The sequence below is a fragment of the Gouania willdenowi genome, chromosome 20, assembly GCF_900634775.1.
Source record: "Gouania willdenowi chromosome 20, fGouWil2.1, whole genome shotgun sequence".
NCBI classification, from domain to species: Eukaryota; Metazoa; Chordata; class Actinopteri; order Blenniiformes; family Gobiesocidae; genus Gouania; species Gouania willdenowi.
In genome coordinates, this window is record NC_041063.1 from 12,915,623 (window position 1) to 12,934,871 (window position 19,249).

General features: G+C 40.8%; 1 protein-coding gene across 20 annotated transcripts in view; it reads right to left on the minus strand.

Moving 5' to 3' along the window:
- Positions 1 to 829: 829 nt before the first annotated feature.
- The window catches only part of scrib (scribble planar cell polarity protein), a 79,948-nt gene continuing 61,528 nt past the window's right edge, over positions 830 to 19,249 (minus strand). For 3 of the 20 annotated variants that reach the window (XM_028433863.1, XM_028433862.1, XM_028433859.1), the window contains 18 exons: positions 16,364 to 16,750; positions 15,450 to 15,521; positions 15,267 to 15,320; positions 14,577 to 14,630; positions 13,368 to 13,490; positions 12,645 to 12,758; positions 12,263 to 12,313; positions 10,135 to 10,302; positions 9,686 to 9,845; positions 9,385 to 9,604; positions 9,223 to 9,312; positions 8,967 to 9,149; positions 8,302 to 8,430; positions 7,634 to 7,773; positions 7,139 to 7,176; positions 6,709 to 6,783; positions 5,524 to 5,578; positions 830 to 2,533 (listed from right to left, as the gene is read on the minus strand). In XM_028433863.1, the coding sequence (XP_028289664.1) occupies positions 2,397 to 2,533; positions 5,524 to 5,578; positions 6,709 to 6,783; positions 7,139 to 7,176; positions 7,634 to 7,773; positions 8,302 to 8,430; positions 8,967 to 9,149; positions 9,223 to 9,312; positions 9,385 to 9,604; positions 9,686 to 9,845; positions 10,135 to 10,302; positions 12,263 to 12,313; positions 12,645 to 12,758; positions 13,368 to 13,490; positions 14,577 to 14,630; positions 15,267 to 15,320; positions 15,450 to 15,521; positions 16,364 to 16,750 (2,250 nt within the window). In that variant the 3' untranslated portion in view covers positions 830 to 2,396. Of the gene's footprint in view, positions 2,534 to 4,227; positions 4,258 to 5,523; positions 5,579 to 6,708; positions 6,784 to 7,138; positions 7,177 to 7,633; positions 7,774 to 8,301; positions 8,431 to 8,966; positions 9,150 to 9,222; positions 9,313 to 9,384; positions 9,605 to 9,685; positions 9,846 to 10,134; positions 10,303 to 12,262; positions 12,314 to 12,644; positions 12,759 to 13,367; positions 13,491 to 14,576; positions 14,631 to 15,266; positions 15,321 to 15,449; positions 15,522 to 16,363; positions 16,751 to 19,249 lie in introns of all 20 variants that reach the window. The other 17 variants (XM_028433874.1, XM_028433876.1, XM_028433868.1 and 14 more) reach the window with 16 other exon arrangements.

Here is a 19,249-nt window from a genome sequence, read left to right on the forward strand (position 1 = left end):
TTTGTACTACTTCCACTGATGTTATATTAGTCTAACTAAAATAATCTAAATATGCCATATGTGAGCCAGCTGAGTAGTATATAAACTGCAATGTTGTTTACAAGGATATTCCAACAGAGAAAACAATCAGAGATGTTCAAAATAATATACACGACCATTGTACACACTTATAATTGCTCGATATATTGATAAATACAAAACCTAAATCTAAATGTTAGACATAAAATCTAAATGTTAAACCTAAATCTTAGTCTAAATGTTTAATCTAAATTAATTGTTTCAAACACACAACCTTAAGGGAAACAAACTATTGTTTCTAATATGATACTCAGTGACTGTTTAATGAGCCTACATGTATTTATTAATTATTTTTTTTATTTATTCAGTTTATTTCCGACATGGTTACATTCACTGTTTTTTTTTTTTATTCCCAGTGAAATGATGCACTGAACAGCCCATAATGAGCTTTTTACTGAAGGTTAAACTGAGTCCAACTACAAACGTCCATGTGAGGATGAAGAGACATGAGGTACGTCGTCATCGATGACTGTTTTTTATATGAATTCACTTTAAAGTTTAATCAGCCAGCATGTGGTGCCACTTTCATCTAAAGTGTTTTTAATAAAGTACATGAAATCTGATTGATCTGTTTGGTTTTTACATCAATAACTTGGGTTAGAAAATGAACTCCGCAGTCAGCAGCAAGAAGTCTTCCCTTGATTCTCCCTTTTCCTTCTGCAAAGTGAGTTCTCAAACATGAACTGTAGTGCCAACAGCTGCTTATTTTGTGCTTTTGTTGAAAAATGAAAGAAAAACACAACACCGTGGATCAACGTCTTAAAATGAAAAGTAAAATTTATTATTTCCTGAACCACAAAATAGACTTCTTTGGTTGTACAAATTCACTAGTTACAGTCTTGGAGCTCTAACTCCTCACCCAAGGACTTTCGACCCTTAACCTCTGACCTATTTGCAAAAGGAAGCCCCCAAAGAGAACTCAAGACAAAATAATTAATGCAAACTTCTTTAACAATGCTTCAAAAATGTAGTGAAACCCGCATGAACAAAAGATTTACCTACCGAAAGTAAAAAAAAAAAAAAAAAAAAGTGTCAGCCATTGCAAATGTTTTAAAACTGAATTTCAGTCAGAGCAACAGAAATACTAATAAAAACAGCCTAAATTAAATTAACACTAATGTTATGATGCTGTGATTCAGCAGAAATACCCAACAGATAAACAGTGACGGCGTGTCAAGCTGCGAGGTTAATGCTCGAGTAAGACCAATGTCTAAGAGGGTCATTCTGGTTGGTCCCCCCGCCCCACCCCCCAACAAACCAATATACACGCTAAGAGCATCCCAGCACTGAGCTATGAGCAGTCAGGGACACTTGTTTAGTCTAAGTCAAGACTGGCTCAGTTTGAAACCCCCCAAAATTTGCATTTTTCTTTTACTATATTTGTACATTATTCACACAATAATAGAGGATTCTCAGTGGCATCAAATTTAAATTAACCATCGACAGAAAAATAAAACCCCTGCTACCTTCACATCACTGTGGCAACCTCCTGAAGAAAGAGGAAAAGACTGATTCCCATTGGCTGAAAAAGCTTCACCAATAAAATAAAGGGCGAGTACCATTAATAAGAAGTTTTTAACTTGAATATTTAAGTGTCAGGGATATAAAAACAAGAACAAAACAGCTCAATGGAACTACCGTCAGTGGTGGTTTGTTCTACAATGAGTCATCTAATTTGTTAAGGTTTGCTTTGAAATGTAAATGAAATGTTGAGACAAAAACCATGTGATGGATCGTTTAAGATAATAGTTTAGATTATGGAGCTAAAAAACAGGGGCAGTGCAAATAATTAAAAAAATTATATGTACTGTCTTTTAAAATATTCCCCACGTTTGGTCTGAAGGTAGCAGGACGTTCTTCCTCTCTAGATATATATATATACACTGTCGGCACAAGCCTCAAACATAAGACATTTTACTGTCCGATCACTCAAAGGCTAAAATATTAGTACAACTACAAAAAACTTCTGTTCTTTTCCAGTATGTTCTTTACAGCAAAATCACTGAAGGCAAGAAGGAAGAGAGGAAATAAAACCCGAGAAGCATGAATCACCTAAAGTTAAAATTGATCAAATGTCACCAGGCAGGTGGATGTGAACAGAAGAAGAAGAAGGATGGTCCATCAGTTGCTAACCTGACTGACTCTCTCACCCACAGACTGAAGGCAGAACTGGCACACAAAGCAGTAGCTAGTGTCTATGTAAGCGTCCCAATCTCTACAGTGGTTATACTGAGTCTGCTTCTACTCATAGTGTCATATATGGTGTGGACACAGTGATCCCATGGGTGTGTGTGTGTGTGTGTTTGCTCCTCTGTCAGTTATGTGGGCACGGCTGTCTCCAGGCTGCGGCGGCCCTGCCTCAGTTTGCGTTTATTGCTGTACAGAGCCATCTCCTCCAGAGCCGAGGTGGCAGCTATTGATGAAGGGAGCTCCATGTCAGGGCTCACAGCAGGCCCTGGAGAACAAAGAGCAGACAAAATAACCCATTAAGCTCCATTACAAGCTCTTATTCATCTGTTCTTTTTTTGTTTGTTTGTTTTTTAGGCTTGACGTCAGCAGCTGCGGAGAAGAAGTAATGGAACCCCTAAACCTGAGAGAAACACCCAACATTCACAGTAGCGACCTCTAGTGGTGAGCAAGAAAAGGAAAGAGCTCAGCAAATTCTGCACTGACAGTTAAAACACATCACATTTAAGCTTTTAAACTTTATTTTCAACACTGTTCCCTGTGTAGAAGTGTTTATGCCTCTAAGATACAGTAAACCTCTCCAGCTACTTTACGCTTCACTTAGAATAGAACGTCTGTATAGCCTCTAACATCCATGTAGTGACACAGTAACATCTGAAACCAGTGTCAATTATATTTGTAATTGTAATCACGTAACTGGTAACTACAAAAAACCATTGCTGTTATAATAATAGTTCAAATCTCATTTATTTCAGACAATAGACTTTGTAATTGCAATAGAAATTCTATAAAAACTGTCATTCATAATTTAATTAAATGCAAACCTGGGGGACCATGTTACAGTGGTGGTTAAAAATTGTTAAAATATGTTTCATATCAAGTTTTTCCACTATTTGTCAGTTCTCCTGAGGATCATTTTACCATTAAAATAAATAAATAATTAATCTAGGGGTATACCGACAAAAAAGGCTCAGACACCCACACCAAAAATATTAATACCAATATTTTTATGAATAAGCAAGCCTAACAAGCCAACCAAGTGATGAAAAACAGATCAGATGATAAATCATATTTTTAGTGTATTTTACAGCTGATTTAAGACATGGGTCAAAACCAACCCGTTAGCATAGGAGATGCTAACAGAAAGCTAACATATGAGGACGGTTACATTTTCGGGGGTTATTTATTTCAGGTTCGATCATTTTGAGTAATTGAATTTGAAATTGAGAATGTAATTGCAATTGATTTTCAGGGGGGAAATAATTAAAATTTTAATTGTAATGGGAAAAAAAATGCTGGTTACCACAATCGTGAGTTGAACTTCAATAATTGAAGACGGAATTGTAATTGGGAAAAATGTAATTGACCCCAAACCTGTCTGAAACCATTTCCAACAATATTGATCCTCAAAGTTAATTTATCTTCACGTGGTGAAACCAAGTCATTGTCAGTGTCAGACTGTGATGTTTGTGTGTTTTACGGGTAAAAAAAACAACCTGTTCTGAAAACCTGAGATTTGTGCTGTTCCTCGACAACACATCCAAGCTACACAATCATGTGATAAATAATAATAGTAAATAAAATGGAAACCTTGAAAAAAAGTTATTCGGTTTCTAAGGTTTTTCTTCACATCAATTTGGTAATCTTTCTCCAACTCATTAATAAACCGTAGCTTTAAACACAAGCTAAGTGCATTTGTATGCTGGGTTTGTCTCCTGCACATTTACCGTTTGCCTCAAAACAAAAACATGCATTTCAGTGGCTTCACACGTGCTAACGTTAGTAACTGCTTCTTATCTGACACACAGCAACGGGCAGAGCACGCGTGTATTAGCAAAACTCCTCCTAAAACCCAGGTTGAAGCCGTTCTAAGTCCACGTGGCTAGAGGTGAATTTCATCCCCGCACACATCAGACACCCACCCTGACACAAAGCTACACACAAATACACACAGGGTCGTACCAATCAAAGCGTCTTATCCCAGGTAGTCACCTGAATCAGAAGGAATATAGCAGGACGAAATCTTATTACTCAGATTATCGTACATTTAGTTTTCTGTGCATGAAGCTTTTAAAGGGTACCTGTAGTGAAAATGTATATATCAAAAAATATGTTTATTGTATTGCTAATAAACAAAATATGTGCAATTTTATACCTTCGGGCATAAACTACGGAGAGCCGCAATTTTGGACAAGATATGACGCTCCTTCGTTGAATCAGAAATGGTGCATTGTGGGAGGCAGAAGGGCAACAGGTCTGTTTACAATGTGGGAGGTATAGTTTTTCTGTTGGTTCTCTGCGCTAAGCAGCCGTGGGTCACCTTTTTTTTAGTGATTAAGTGTAGCATCCAGGTAGTATGGTAGGAGATGTTTAAAAATCACCTTTATCACCAACTACCTGCTGCTTGTATGCGTCCCTGCACCCACTCAGCTTGCAGAATTAGCCTAATGGACTAATTACGTTGTTACGAGCAGAAACAAGCCATGGCTGATGAATTCAAAGTGCAAAAATGTGGCGAGCAACTGCAATGAAAGCTGCGTGAGAGGATATACGTTCATTGATGATGGCCCGAGGATCAGCACCTGACAGCGATCTAACAAACATATAAGTTCTCCTGCAGCTCATCATTTAGCCACACGGAAATAAGAGGGAACAATCGGGTGGGATGCGGTTAGAGCCATGACAGCTACCCATAGTATCACCTGTAAGCAGAAACGTAGGAGTGCTGTGAACAAGCACGTTAACAAGCTGCATTAAAGGCCTTTCTGTGAAGGAACTTTAGCTTTGTGTCCATTAGCTTAGCTCGCAGATCCCGCTCATAGCAGCTTGGCTTAAAGCGGTCCTTGATTACCACAGAATTTGGTCCGAATGGAAACGTTTTAACTTTTAAGTGTGTATCCCGTACTGTTATTATAGAGCCAGCGTCTGAATAAAGACGCGAACAAAATGTTTCTGCAGGGTTTTTCTCTTGTTGTTATAGCAACCGTTGGCTTTACACTCCACCATTGTTCAGAAACTGCACCAACAGAACACTGTTGCCTCGCAACAGCTAACAGGAATCAACGAGTGTGCATCACATCCTGACCAAAATGGCGACTTCCCATAGTTTAAGCCCGATGGTATAAAATCATTTTAAAAAGTATTTTTCATGTGTTTTTGTATAAAAGGTGCACATATTTGGTTTATTGGCAATGCATTAAAAACATTTTTTGTCACACACATTTTCACTACAGGTACCATTTAATGTCTGTCACGTACCTCGAATAGTGGAGCCGTTGTCGGTGAATTCTACATCATCGGCCACGTCAGGGGACTGAGGAAACAGGAGAGACAATAAACACCAGAGCAGTGAGAAGGACTCAGACACCTGTGTTATGAGGGAAAGCCTCCACCATGAGAGGCAACGTGCCAGCAGCTCACTGCAGGTTTAGCAGGCAGGAGTGAAGCTCCTGATCTGTCACACACAAAAAGCCAGAGTACATCTACTCTACTGCTCCCGCAGAAAGTTATCAGCTCCAGGGTTTTGCTGTGTTGGAGGAAACGCATCCACATGAAGATAGCGAACAGACCAATAGCACAGCAACAGGATCACAAACAAGATCAAGCAGCAAGAGTTGTTGCATTAATGTTACCAGGGTTCATTCTAAGGCTGTAAACATGCTTCCAGTTTAAAGAATCATTAAGTAATGAATAATTACTGTTTTAACAGGACTCCTGTCATTATTGTGAACTTCTCAAAACAAATTTCTTCCTAAATGTCATGTTTCTGGGTGATACTGGAAAGTGATTCCGGGTTTGTTCAGTTTTAGTCATTCTAATAAATAATAAAAACAAACACTTCTTTTTTTTGTCTAATACTTTTGCACACTGTCATTAAGCAACAAAATAGAAAGCACAAAAAGCCCACACTGATACTGCCACAGACAGCAAATACTCCAAAAAGATCCGATCAGCCCCAAACACTGCACGATGCAGCGTCCCTGCCTCTCCTCTGATCTCTGCCTTTAGTCCATCAGACATTTAGACTTAATTCTAGGGTTGAATGTGTGGATCCAGATGGCTGATGAACGTGATGGTTGAGAGAGTGGATAAATACACCATCATCTCTGGTGATTAAGGTTAGAAGCCTGTTGGCAGCTGTAAAGTTGGTGAATGAAGATGATTAGTTGACTGAGAGGAAGATGTGAACATTCACTGGTAGAAATGTCCTTAGATGTTAGTCACTAATGGGAGGCCCACTGGCTGACAATAATCAGAGTAGTAGTGTTTTTCATTGTGTGAGGGAGTTAGAGAACCACTCTGCTGACAGTGCAAAAGCAGGCAGTGCTGGTCAATCACTGAGGCCTCTGGAACAACAGAAACGAGAGGAGAGAGGCAGCAGGGAAAGCCAGAGGGGGCGGGGTCATAGGCGGGGCCTCCAGCAGCTCAGCATGCAGCCAATACCTGGATGTCGTATACGGGTTTGGAAGAAGGAATGGCTGCAAACTGTCGGTAGTCAAACTTCTTGGATGACAGGGACTAGAAGGATAGCAAACGGGAATGAGCAAAGGTTGAGGAAGCAGAAAAACGACAAGAGATGGAGAAGGAGAAGGAAAGCAGGAGGAGGAAGAGTACAGGAAGGAAGGTGGAAAAAACAGGTTGATGGAATGGAAGAGTTGGAGGCAAACACATCTAATGGGTGATTTTACAGTGAGCTGCTGTGAAATATGAAGGAATGGCTTCTCTTTTCAAACCTGAAAATACATATCTAATTTACTCCTTCAGTAAAGCTCCCTGGATCAAATGTTCACCATCTACACCTGCCTGTCCACATTAGGGGTGCGGGGCGCTCGAGGGACAGCCTGTTGGATGATAAATAAGATGTGATGCTTACCAGCCTGCCTGGTGATGTCACTCCTCGGGGACTGAGCTCTGTCAGAAAACAGAACAATAATTGAGCTGTGGATAGTCCAACTCTTATAAATTAAATATACAAACAGGAAAATTAATAAACTTTAGAATAAAATACCAATCACCAAGTATATATTAGTAGTAGGGCTGGGCATTATGGACCACATTTCACATACATTTTTTTTTTCTGAAAAAGATGATACACGATATAAATCTCAATATTTTTCTCTCAGTAAAGTCTGACCAGAAAGACATTTCTGGATTATATTTGCTGATGCAAAACGCCACACAGACACATTTATTTTTACATATTACATTTACACTTTTGGCTTTTTCTCCTATAAAGGACAGCACACGTGAGTGATAATTTAATTTTCACTGATATATCTTAACTCTCTATATATTTCCCAGGCCTAATTAGTAGCAGTAATTGATTAGGGCCCAGCTTGTGGCAGCCTTTGCGTGTTTGTGTGCTTACCTTCCATGGGGGTGGGGGACGGTGTTGGGGCGGGTGAGGGTGATTCTGTCAGCTGGTCCAACGTCCCACGTTTTTTCCCATCCCGAGACTTTGCAATGACCATCTGAGCTTTTAGTGCATCCTGCTCCAGAGACTTCATTCTACAGGAGGAACAACCACCATTAAAACATGCTTAAAAAACGAGGTTGGACCATGGCATACACGATGATGGAGACACGCCACCATCGGCGGGTGTTGGATAGTCACTACATTGTTTGTTCCTTGTCCTGGTTTGCTGAGACCAACAAATGATTTCTTTGTTGTGATTAAAGGGAAGCATTCCAGGAAAAGGACAACCTACTAAGTGTAGGGGTACCCTCAACTCACAGAGAACCTGCAAAGTTACTGCAGGTTATGTGTTAGTTCAAAAACAGAATCAGATAAAAGAAAAAACTGCAATGCACAAATAAAAATAGTAATTGTTGCAGAGCGAGGGAGAGGGAGGAACCCGAGAAGCTCGGGAGGGAAACAGCAGACGTGCAGAAGCTAAAAGGCAACAGAAAGGCAGCAGCAGCACTGTCGGTGCATGCTTGGACCTTTCCTGAGTTGGCCTCAGGCAGCAGTGTTGCAACACCAAAGCACCGTAGCACAACTCCCACAATGCCGTGCAGCAGGGCCGAGGAGCAGACCTGAGCTGGGAGGCAGCAGAGGAGGAGGAGGAGGAGGAAGGGGGCTGAGATGCTCTCACTCTGGCCTGGTAGAGCCTCTTAGCCAGATCTTGCTCATACTGCCTAACATCGTCCTCAAGGCCGTACGGCCTGACCAACCACACAAGGCCACAGGGCAGAGGACACAGGAGGAGGAAGAGTGACAGGAAGTACATCAGGATGAAAGAAAGAGAGACACACAAGACAGAAAAAGGAAAGAAAACCAAAGTAACCAAGGAAGGTAAAAGTCTGACAACTTGCAGAGAGAAATAGTAAAAAACAATCTGTTTTTGGCGTGCAGTGAGCAAGAGAAAGAGAGGAAGACAATGACCACAGCAGGACAGAGTCATGACATCACACAGCTGGGAGTGGCTGACCTATTACTGTGCACCTGATGCTCCGTCTCACAAAGCATCTGCAGTTTCTCTCTCACATTACACATTTTGCTTTGTACTCGTGTCATTTACATTCAGTTAAAAGCTATAGACTCTGCACATTGGCTCAAAACTATATACTTCTATTTTATATGAATCAGGTACAGGTTATTATATAGCTGACCATATTATCCAGGATGTATTGAACAGAAATTGCCTCCAGAAGAATAAAGGCATCTATTTTTGTGAATGAATCCAAAAGATTAGCGTTACCTCGCTGCCCTCCACATGGCTCTCTTCTCCGCCTCCAGAGCTCGTTTCTCTGCAGGCGACAGGTCTTTATCAGGAGCCACAGCCAGCTCAGGGCTCTGCATACGCAGCCTCTCCTGATGTCTGCGCTCAGCTTTGGCCGTACGGATGGGTGCCGTGGATTCCCCGGGATAAAATGGGATCAAGCTGAAGAAACGCAGTAATGAGTATTGAAGGATGACGGGGAGGAGGAAATAAGAAGTAAAGCAGCTGTAATTACCCTGTCATTGAGTTGGGCCTCTGATCCAGTCTGAAACCGTCTTCCAGTGAATTTCTCTGAGAGTCTCCTTTGCCGTCAACTGAGGAAAGCCTGAGAGAAATAATAATTAAAGAAAGGTTTTAATTTGAGGAAAAGGATGAAAAAGAAAAACGGCGTCGTTACCCTGAGCTGCTGGAGTATCTGGGTGGTGTAGCATTGTAGCTTGGAGGCGTGGCACATTGCTGAGATGGAGGCGATACTGGTTCCACGTTGTACTCCACTCCATCCAGTAGCACCTTCCCAGTGGCCTTCATCTGAGCTACCTGCTTAGCCAAATCCTCCTCTTCATCCTCCTCATCTTCATCCATTAGGTACTCTCTCGCCCGCTGCTCAAACTTCTTTGCTAAGGATAGATCAGACAGACCGTGTGCTTTATACTGCAGCTGCTGCAGATGTGATGTCAGCGAGTTACGAGCAGACAAACCTTCTTCTTCTCTCATCTTTTTAAGGTCGTCCTCTCCTACGAGGGAGACCCGAGGTTTAGGTTTGTCGGGCGTCTGCTGCTTCACATCGATCTCAAAATATTTTTGTCGGTCCCTGAAAGAACGCTGCTCTGGGCTGTTCTTCCCACCAAAAGTTGGACTCTACGAGAAGAAAAAAAAAAGAATACACCGCACAGTGTTTGAAAAGAAAACAGCTGACGTAGGATCGCATTCAGATCAAAGTCTGCATGAAAAAAGCTCAACTGCTACAAAGATAAAGAAATTATCCGACACCCAACACCAGTTTGATGATTTTGCGTTATTACACTGGAGCGCTCATTAGTAACAGGTGCAGGATTGGCCCCTGATTAGTGGGAGCTGAGCCACCACCACCTCTAAAGCCAAGCGCACCACAGGCCCGACGGGGACCAGGCAGCTGCAGCGGTGGTACCTGTGTGTCCAGGGACGGCCTGGAGACGCGAGGCACGGCTGCCAGGCTCATATACTCCCGACGATCAGGTGACGAGAGAAAGGGGCGGGGGGAGACTGGGCTGGTCAGACCATTCCCAGCCCCGCCATGACCGTCTGTGTCATCAAACACTTCGTTGACCAACTCAGGCTGAAAAGGCCACAGATGTGATCACCAGACTGTCAGAGCAGTGGGATTACACTGAGCCTCAAGGAAGGCTTTACTATGGAAACCAGGGAGCAACATTTCTACCTCTCTCCACCAAGCTTTATATATATACTGTATATATATATATATTAATAAAATAAGCAAATGAAAACTGGGAAAGAACTAGACACTACCTATACTACTATAGCAAGGGATGAATGTGGGATACTGAAAGTGTGGAAGTTTGCATGTAAGTTTCTGTGGAAATGTTTGATTGACAGTGCAGTACAGTGTTTTTCAACCTTGGGGTCGTAACCCCATGTGGCATCGCCTGGATTTAAATTGGGTCCCATGAACTGCCTAGTAATTGATTTTAAAAAAATACTGATGAAAAATATATTCTTTAAACACACAATCTTAACTGTATTCTATACTTTAACTTTCTGAAATATAAATCAATTTCCATGGAAGTGGATTAGGGCCATCTTTGATGGAGAAAATAATGTTGGGCAAATCAAGAATCAAGTTAAAATGTCAAGATTAAAGTTGAAATATAATGTCGAGATAAAAGTCAAAATATTGAAAATGAACTCAAAATACAATGCGGTCATAGAAAAGATTATCTTTACTGCCATGACAGCTCAATAAAAAAGACAACAGAGGGCAACAAACCCAAATAACACCTAAAAATAGTGCCATGAAGATAAAATAAACTAAAATAATAGAGGCTATATATAAATAGAAATATGAATAGAAAAAATAATATACAAAGAATAAAAGATGAAGATATATACATATTTACAGGCGGGGGCAAGAAGATTAGGTTTGCTCTTAAAGTCAAGTCTACAGAAGCTTAATCTCAACATTATTTTTCAACTTTAATCTCAAAATTTCAACTTAAATCTAGACTTTTCGACTTTCATTTTGATTTGCCCAAAATTATTTTCTCCATCAAAATTTGGCCCTAATACGCTCTGTTAAATTTCAAATAAAATGTACTATAAACAATATCTAAGATGGCACAATTTGTCACTAATCCTAGCTGTTCTGTATTTGTAACACAGTTAAACAAACACAAATACAAACAAATTTTAGGAGAGAAGTGTTTTTGGGGTCACCAGAAATGTTTTAGATCAAAATGTGGTCACATCCATAAAAGGCTGGGAACCACTGGTGTAGTATGCCTGTGCCAGTCGATGTATGACTGATGCTGATATATATATATATATATAACATATGCAACAGTGCCTTTGCTGTACCTTACATAGTATGTTGTTTTGTTTGTCATGTATCACAGCAGTGAGTGACCTGTGAAAATCTTAGCAAGCAAAAATTCTGGCCCTCAAACATTTTTTGCTTTTTGATAATGTTTTGAAACAGTGCTTTTCTACAGTAATGAAATGTCATTTTCACCGTGGAAAAATTTACAGCAAAAAAAGGCATTCCAAAAAAAAACATAAACATGAAGATATTAGAGATACTAACACCTTTAAATGTTACTTGAATTATATTTTACTTCTGATGCTTTTATTTATTATTATTATTACTATTATTATTATTATACATCAATTTTATATAACACTTTTTTGAGTACTCAAAGTCGATTTACAATGAAGCGAGCGATGTTGGGGTTCGGTGCCTTGCTCAAGGGCAATTCTCTCCAAAAATGATCAAGTTCAGAATTCACACTGGAGTGAACAAACAGCGATTGCTCTATGCAAAGATTAACACCAGGTGAAAAGAAACCAGGTGATGGAATTTAATATTCTTCAAAAACTTTTTTTACTTTTATTGAAAATCCAATTCTTCTTTTGACATTTTTGCTTTAGGGGTTGCAAAGCAGCTCATCTTCATACATTATAAATACAAATTTGACTTTAAAAACAAACATTACCTAATTCTTTTCTTATTAGAAATTTCAATTCTTCCATTTTTCTTGACATACTGTGGACTTACTACTCACCTCTGGTGATGGCTGCTTTGGGTGGAAATTGTTCCTGACAGCGTACAGATCCTGTTAGCAGAGCAAGATATTTGTGTGAATAACGAAATAAATGGACCATGTTAGAACAGAGACACAGAGCAGGCAACAAGGAGAGCACATGATGTAAAGGTAAGAATCAAATATTAGTACACGAGGCACGCGTCAACAAACACATGGAGGGAATCGGCACCAGTAGGACTGATGATGATGATGGTTTGGTACATAAACCAATCGATGAAGGCATTCCACATGTCACAACACGTCACAGGCTGCTCCAATCAGGAGGGAGCGATGTGGGGGGGCAGGATAAGACCAACCAATCAGCACAGCATGCTTGTGTGTTTGTGGCTCCGCGGCCTACCTGTGGAGGCTCCAGCACTGCCAGTGAGCGAGGCACGGCGGCAAACGCCTTGTATGCCTGCTTGACATTCATGGAGAATTCATCGGGCGAGATAGGGGAGGGGGCACGAGGCTGCTGGGAAGGGGGTGGAGGGGGGTTGATGTTGAAGGTTCACATGGTACAAAGGTGGGGGGGAGGGAGGACAGACAGACAGAAGATGGAGGAGAGGGTCGACTATGAACAAAACCAGTAAAGTTGAAGAAGACTGGAGGAGAAAAGGGTAACAGCATGGTGGTTGCATAGTTTCAGGAGGAAACATGTCACGAGACGGACAGACGAGCAGGGCTGGGACTGATCACAGCTGTGTGAGGTGATCCATGTGAGCAGCTAATTCTGACAATCAGGAACGCCGACGGATGAAAAAAAAATCACCAATTCTTTGCTCGTTACGAGTCTAAAGATGCAACCAGTTAAAACAATAAAAGATGTCAGCGTTTCAGAGAGCTGCAACTTTGTACAATTCTGTGTGAGTCCACCTGTGACAACACATGTGACTAATTGTCAGAGAGAAACCACACTCTACACTCATCTTTGCCTTTTGGTTTAAGCCTCAAATAAAACAAAAACTGAGCTTAAATTCTGCACTGCTGGAGTTCAGAGACAGTGACAGTGAGCAGCTCAGAGCTGACAGCACAGACAACAGCCCTACGTGGTGGTGGTGGTGGTGGTGGTGAGGGGTCTTACAGAGGTCTGAGAGTTGAAGGGGGAGGGGCCATGCTGGAAGGGGTTGGGACTGCGGCCTTCAGGCGTGGCAGGGGAGGTGCTCGGCCGCACACGCCCCACAGGTTGGATGGCACCGGGCCGCGTCTGCAATGAAAAACAAAACTACATGTAAATATAAACATAGATGTCTCTGTTCTTTAAAAGTCAGTGAATTTCATCTTCCTGATCAATAAGTTTAGTTTGTTACTCACACTCATGTTTGGCACCTTTAGTGTTAAAAAAAACTAGCCCTGCTCTTATCTCCGCATGTCTTTTCTCTTCATACCTGTCACACTGTTACACACAGCTCAGTTACACCTGCACACACCTTTAACAAAACCAAGAAGCTAGGGTAGACACTGAACCCAAATATTAAAATTTTCAAGTTTATTCATCAATCTAAACTATCCTTTCCAACACATTTTCAATAACCTAAAATTATTATTATTATTATCTTTATTTGAACAAGCTTTTCCACATCTGATCACCTAAACTGACTCACACCAACTGCACTGCAACTAAATGAACTCGTAACACAACAAGCACACAGGTGATCAAATGATCTGTGTAAATAAATAAAACCTGGTCTTTTCATTAACAAATACAGTCTTTGGGTCTGAGAGCATTTAAAACGTTGTGTTGTCTCTGTTATTAAAACAGAGTGGTTAAATAAATTACTTTACCATGTTCTGGCCACAGGCAGTAAGTGCCAACCTCACCCTAGATTAAAAGCAATTCTTTCAAATTAAAACATTCAAATGAATCCATCTAGAAAACACAGTTTGGGTAACTTTAGAAAAAAAAAAAGCTTTTTCTTGAACCAGAACATTTCTAATTTATTCTGATTATTACAAAATTGGCTGCTCTGTTCTGTCACTTCCAAAGCCTGAATATATCATCCATAAAACTGTTTTAGGATAGAAAGCATGATTATATATTATTCCAAACTCTTATTTTAAAAACGCTTACCTCAGAAAAAAATTATGACTGCTTTTTGGAAATGCACAAACGTCATATTTCCAGATAAAATAGGAATCAGATCCATTGAGCTGTAGGTTTTTTAAATGTGATCTGTTATGTTGTTGTGCTAAATACAAGTACATTACTAGTTAAGTCGGCCACAATTACTCTGACGTGGACGGTTGAAATGCAGAGATGTGTTTGACATCAGTTCAATGGATAGACACTCACTGAGGATGGGGTGGTGTCCTTGGCAGTGGGGGTGGAGGAGTAATGAATGTTTGCCTGTAAATACAATGGAAATGCTTTGATGAAAAAGTTTGATGAAAAGCGACAGAATTAGCATAAGCTAACTTAAGGTTTCCTTTTTTTGTTTTTATTTCATTCAAAAGTAAAAAAATAAAATAAACAGTCTTAACAACAAAACTTCCAAATCAACACATTTTGAATGAAAAGAAGAAGAAGAGAAGATTACTTTTATAGTATCTGCCCCTTTGTTGCCTTTCAATACCTTTGGATCAGTCTATTAATATTCAAACTTCTAAATATTTAGATATAGATGTATAGACATTTTACAGATTTATATATAAATGAAAAATTAATTTAGAATGAAGCCAGTGACTCTAAGGACTCTGATCACTTAGTGATATGGACTAAAAAGACTCAATCAAGACAAAGCTGGTCAGTGTAAAAAACAAAAAACAAACAAACAGCCAGTCAGCAGTTTGCTTCTGCAGTAAACCAATGCACATCTAGTCAGACCATCAGTAACCAACTGGTTTCGGAGATGCACTCTCATGCTTTACGGACTGACACCTAAATAAACAACTGTGCCTTAATGCCACAAGCAGAGCTTAGAGCAGCACGTAGCGACACAGAACCATCCAGGCAGGAGCAGAGAGGGACACAAGCCTCACTTACGAAGCGGGTCTCTCTGCCTGCACACTGGGAACTGGTGGGAGAATGATGGCTGGGCTAGTGGTGGGAGGAGAGGGTGAGAGGGTGAGTTACCTCCATAGAGGGACAGGTGATTTATGGGAGAAAAAGAGCAAATCAGGAAAAAAAAGATGGAGTGTTAACAGTGAAGGAGTGCTGGGTGCTTACCGGCTGGATAGTGGGCGAGTACGGAGCATCTCTGATTGGACTGTCCGTCCTCGGGTAGTCAGAGGAAGGAGCCTGGAAACACAAGGATCAACACACAATGAAAAGCTGTCCATAGATTTCAGTTTTAGTGGTGAAAACATTCAGTTTTTCCGTCCACCCCCAACGGGTTTATTTAGTCGTGACCTTTGACCCGTCACAGCTGTTAAAACACACATTCCAGAGTTGATTCCTGCCGTGTACAGACGAGAAGGTGCTCGGATACTTCGCAAAGTGTCACAAGCTCTGTGCTCACAGCAGAAACATGCAGCACTACAGCTAGGATTAGCACAAGGGACTCAGACAAGGACAGAGGAGGCTTTTCCCATGATCCTTTGCTCAAGAAAGGATATACTATATGAGCCAGAATGTGGATGCAAACACTGGTGACTTGCATCCATTCATCTGTTGTTTTATTCAATGGATTACTTAGACCAACAGGTTTTTATTTATTAGTTCTGTGTGTGTGTGTGCGTGTGTGTGTGTGTGTGTGTGTGGGGGGGGGGGGTAAAAATACAAATGTGTTTATAACTTCTGATTGATGTCTATAAGTGCAAATGCTTATGATTTTTAATAAAGAATAATACAAATAAGAAATATTTTCCTTTGGCATTCAGACATATGACTAGAAATTCAGCATTGTAAAGGGAAAACTAGGATAATAGATTTCTAACACAAGCCTCTAATGTTAGTTTTTGGCTCATTGTCAAAGTTGGACTTTCCCTCCATCCATGATTAGTTTAATTGGCACCAAAGACTAATAAACTGTGCTTTGTTCTAATCCTTCACAGTATATAGATAGTGTGATGGATATAAAGGTACACACGTGAGCTAAACACACCATGCTGCTTCCACACCACACCCAACAGGCATCTTGCCTTGTGGAACAACCACGGCTGCAGCTGGCCCTGCCGGCCGTAGCCCACAGGAGGCCCCGACAGGATCTGCTGCTCACGGGGAAGTCCTTTTCCTCTGCGATTGGCAACCAAGAAAGGGTTCTGGTTGAAACAGATGGACTGAGAATCCACCAGGCACTCCTCCTCTTCCTCAGACGGAAAGGTTGAAGTGGAATTGATAGTGGTTGATGAGCCAATGCTGTCAGTGGTAGAGGTTGGGATGGGGGAGAAACTGGGGCTACAAAGATACTCGTGTTCTGTGCTCTGACTGGTATCAGGGTCCATGGGGCAAAGGAAGTCCGGGGGCTCTAAAGGTGCTTCGAACTGGGCTTGCAGTGGGACTTCCATCACAGAATCAGAGGTAGAGGACTGAGCAGGACCAAAGGGAAGGAGGACAAATAGAGGAAAGTGATGTCACAGAATCAGACAGGAGGAAAGGATCCGCTTACAGTGTGAAAAAAAAGGCAGATAATATGTTAAGGTTTCATTTATCCAGAAAACCTTTTTCAGGAAATTTACTTTGATGTGTACTTTGATCTCCTGACATGTTTTGACTGCCAACTTTCAGTCTTCGCAGAAGCATCTTCTGATCACTTTGATTTGTCCTTAGTAGTTCTTTCTTCTTCTTCTTCTTCTTCTTCTTCTTCTTCTGTCTTGGTTATTGGTGTGCTGCAACCAACGTGAAAAGGTGCATATCGCCACCTACTTTACATGTTTTATTTCATTACTTTCCGGGCAGCATGTTCTTTCTGGGTGTGGCCAGCTTCTTCTTCTGGATTAAAGAAGCCACCAAGATCAGGAAGTAAAGCTTCAATATCAACAGGGATGTTGATACCTGGGACTCACCTGGGACTCTTCTCCAGAGACCAATCGGGCAACAGGCTGGGCATGGCCACGCCCAGAAATAACTCATAAGGACACATCAAAGCGATCAGAAGACGCCTTTGAGGAAGACTGACAGTTGGCAGTCGAATCACGTCAGAAGATCAAAGTAAACTTTAAAGTAAATTTCCTGAAAAAAAAGTTGTCTGAATAAATTAAAACTCAACATATTGTTCAAAATGAAGTTGCTGGAAATACTAGAGGCAGAAGATGCTGAAAAGGTTTGCTCACATCACATCAAGTCTTTCCTGAAGCCGTTTTAAATAAATGCTTTAAATAAACATACTATCAGCTGAGAGACATTTGGACTCCAGCTCACTTCACTGTATGGCGATTGATGTCACAGCCCAAAAAAAAGAGTAAAGAAACTATTTAGTCCACATAATGATAAAATATGCTAAAATTAGGATATGGACTTGGATGCAGAATGAAAGTGACCTCAGTGTTTCTGAGCCACGCAGAGCAGACCCAGATTACAGTGACACATGCTGACTGAAGAGTGGGCTCTGTGATGCAGGTCAGCGAGCTGGAATGTGAACCAATGCTCTTTTGGCACAAAGGCAGACTGAAGGAACAGCTGGGAGTTTGTGTTTGAGCAAGGAGAGGATTTCAACATGCCGACGCACTGAGCTGTCTGCACGCAGTCTGAAAGAGCTTCAACATCCAAGAAACCAGGAAGTGTTAAGTTTCAATCGGTTGTTGGGGACTACAGAAAGAAAAAAGCTCAAAACGGCTTCTCCACATTCAGCAGATAGTTCAGTAAACTCAGTGAAATACATAGCTATATATATATATATATATATATATATGGTTATAACTTCACATTTTGCAATATTCCTCTGCAATATTAATCAATCAAATCCCTTATTTTTTGTTTGGTTGTCTACTTTACTACACCAGGCTTACTGATCTACAATCCAACTTTCCAAACAGCAGTTTTGAACATCACATTGAGGAAGACCACGTGCAGTGGAGGCACACAGAGAATGAACAGCTGCATCCCATGAAGGGGTTAAGTTTTGCTCAATCAGACCAAAAAGGCCAGAGATCTACAAGTAGGACACAAGATATGAGAGCCTACTGTAATTCTTTAAGAAATGGACACTAATAAGTCTCTTTAAAGTGAAAATCTATCAAATGTGTGATAAAAATGACAAGTTTAACTACATAGAAACGCAGAGAAAAGAATTAAAGAGGACTGATGACAAACTTGTCATACTCACTGTTGATCAGAACCAGACGAGCTCTCACTCTACGCAAACGCTCCACACTGAACACTTAAGAAACTAAAGTGAGACTTTCATGTGCTCCTCCTCTCTGTGACTCCATCCCATTCAGAGCCTGATGCAGGTTTAAAATATCCCAGAGCAGACGTTTGGCTGTTGGTGGGCAGCTGTCCCCTTCTCCCCTCCCCCTCCACACTTTTCCCATACACACATTTTTTGAATCTCTTTGGACGGTTCCTGTCCTCTGACTTCCTTTGATTTCCTCCTCTTCAGTTCTTCACAACTTGAGGGAAAATCCTTCTTATCTTTCAAAGAGCTTCAGGAATACAAACCTCTTCTTATCTCAGCTCCACATTTAGGCATCCAAAGTCAGTCTTACTTAGACTGTTGTGGACTCACGGCTGCTACCAGTGGAATGGACTGACGGGCTGATCAACCAAGAGTTTTACATTTCTTTTACCCAATTTCTGAAACGTTAGTTCAGAACAAAAATTCAGCCCTGGCATTTTCTGTCCAGACCAGCACATTACATTATCAGTGACACCATGTAGAAGCCGTAATTAAGACAGTGATGTGCAACATGTGGCTCTTTATGTCTTAATTTTCATTATTATTCCCCCAGAAAACCTTAAAATGATGAAACTTCTTTACTCCTTTTTACATATTTCCTTTGGCCATTTTGCAACTTCCTTTGTCCCATTTTTGGACCTTTTCAAAAAGTTCACACTTTCTCAGACTTTAGCTATGTAATACGTATTCA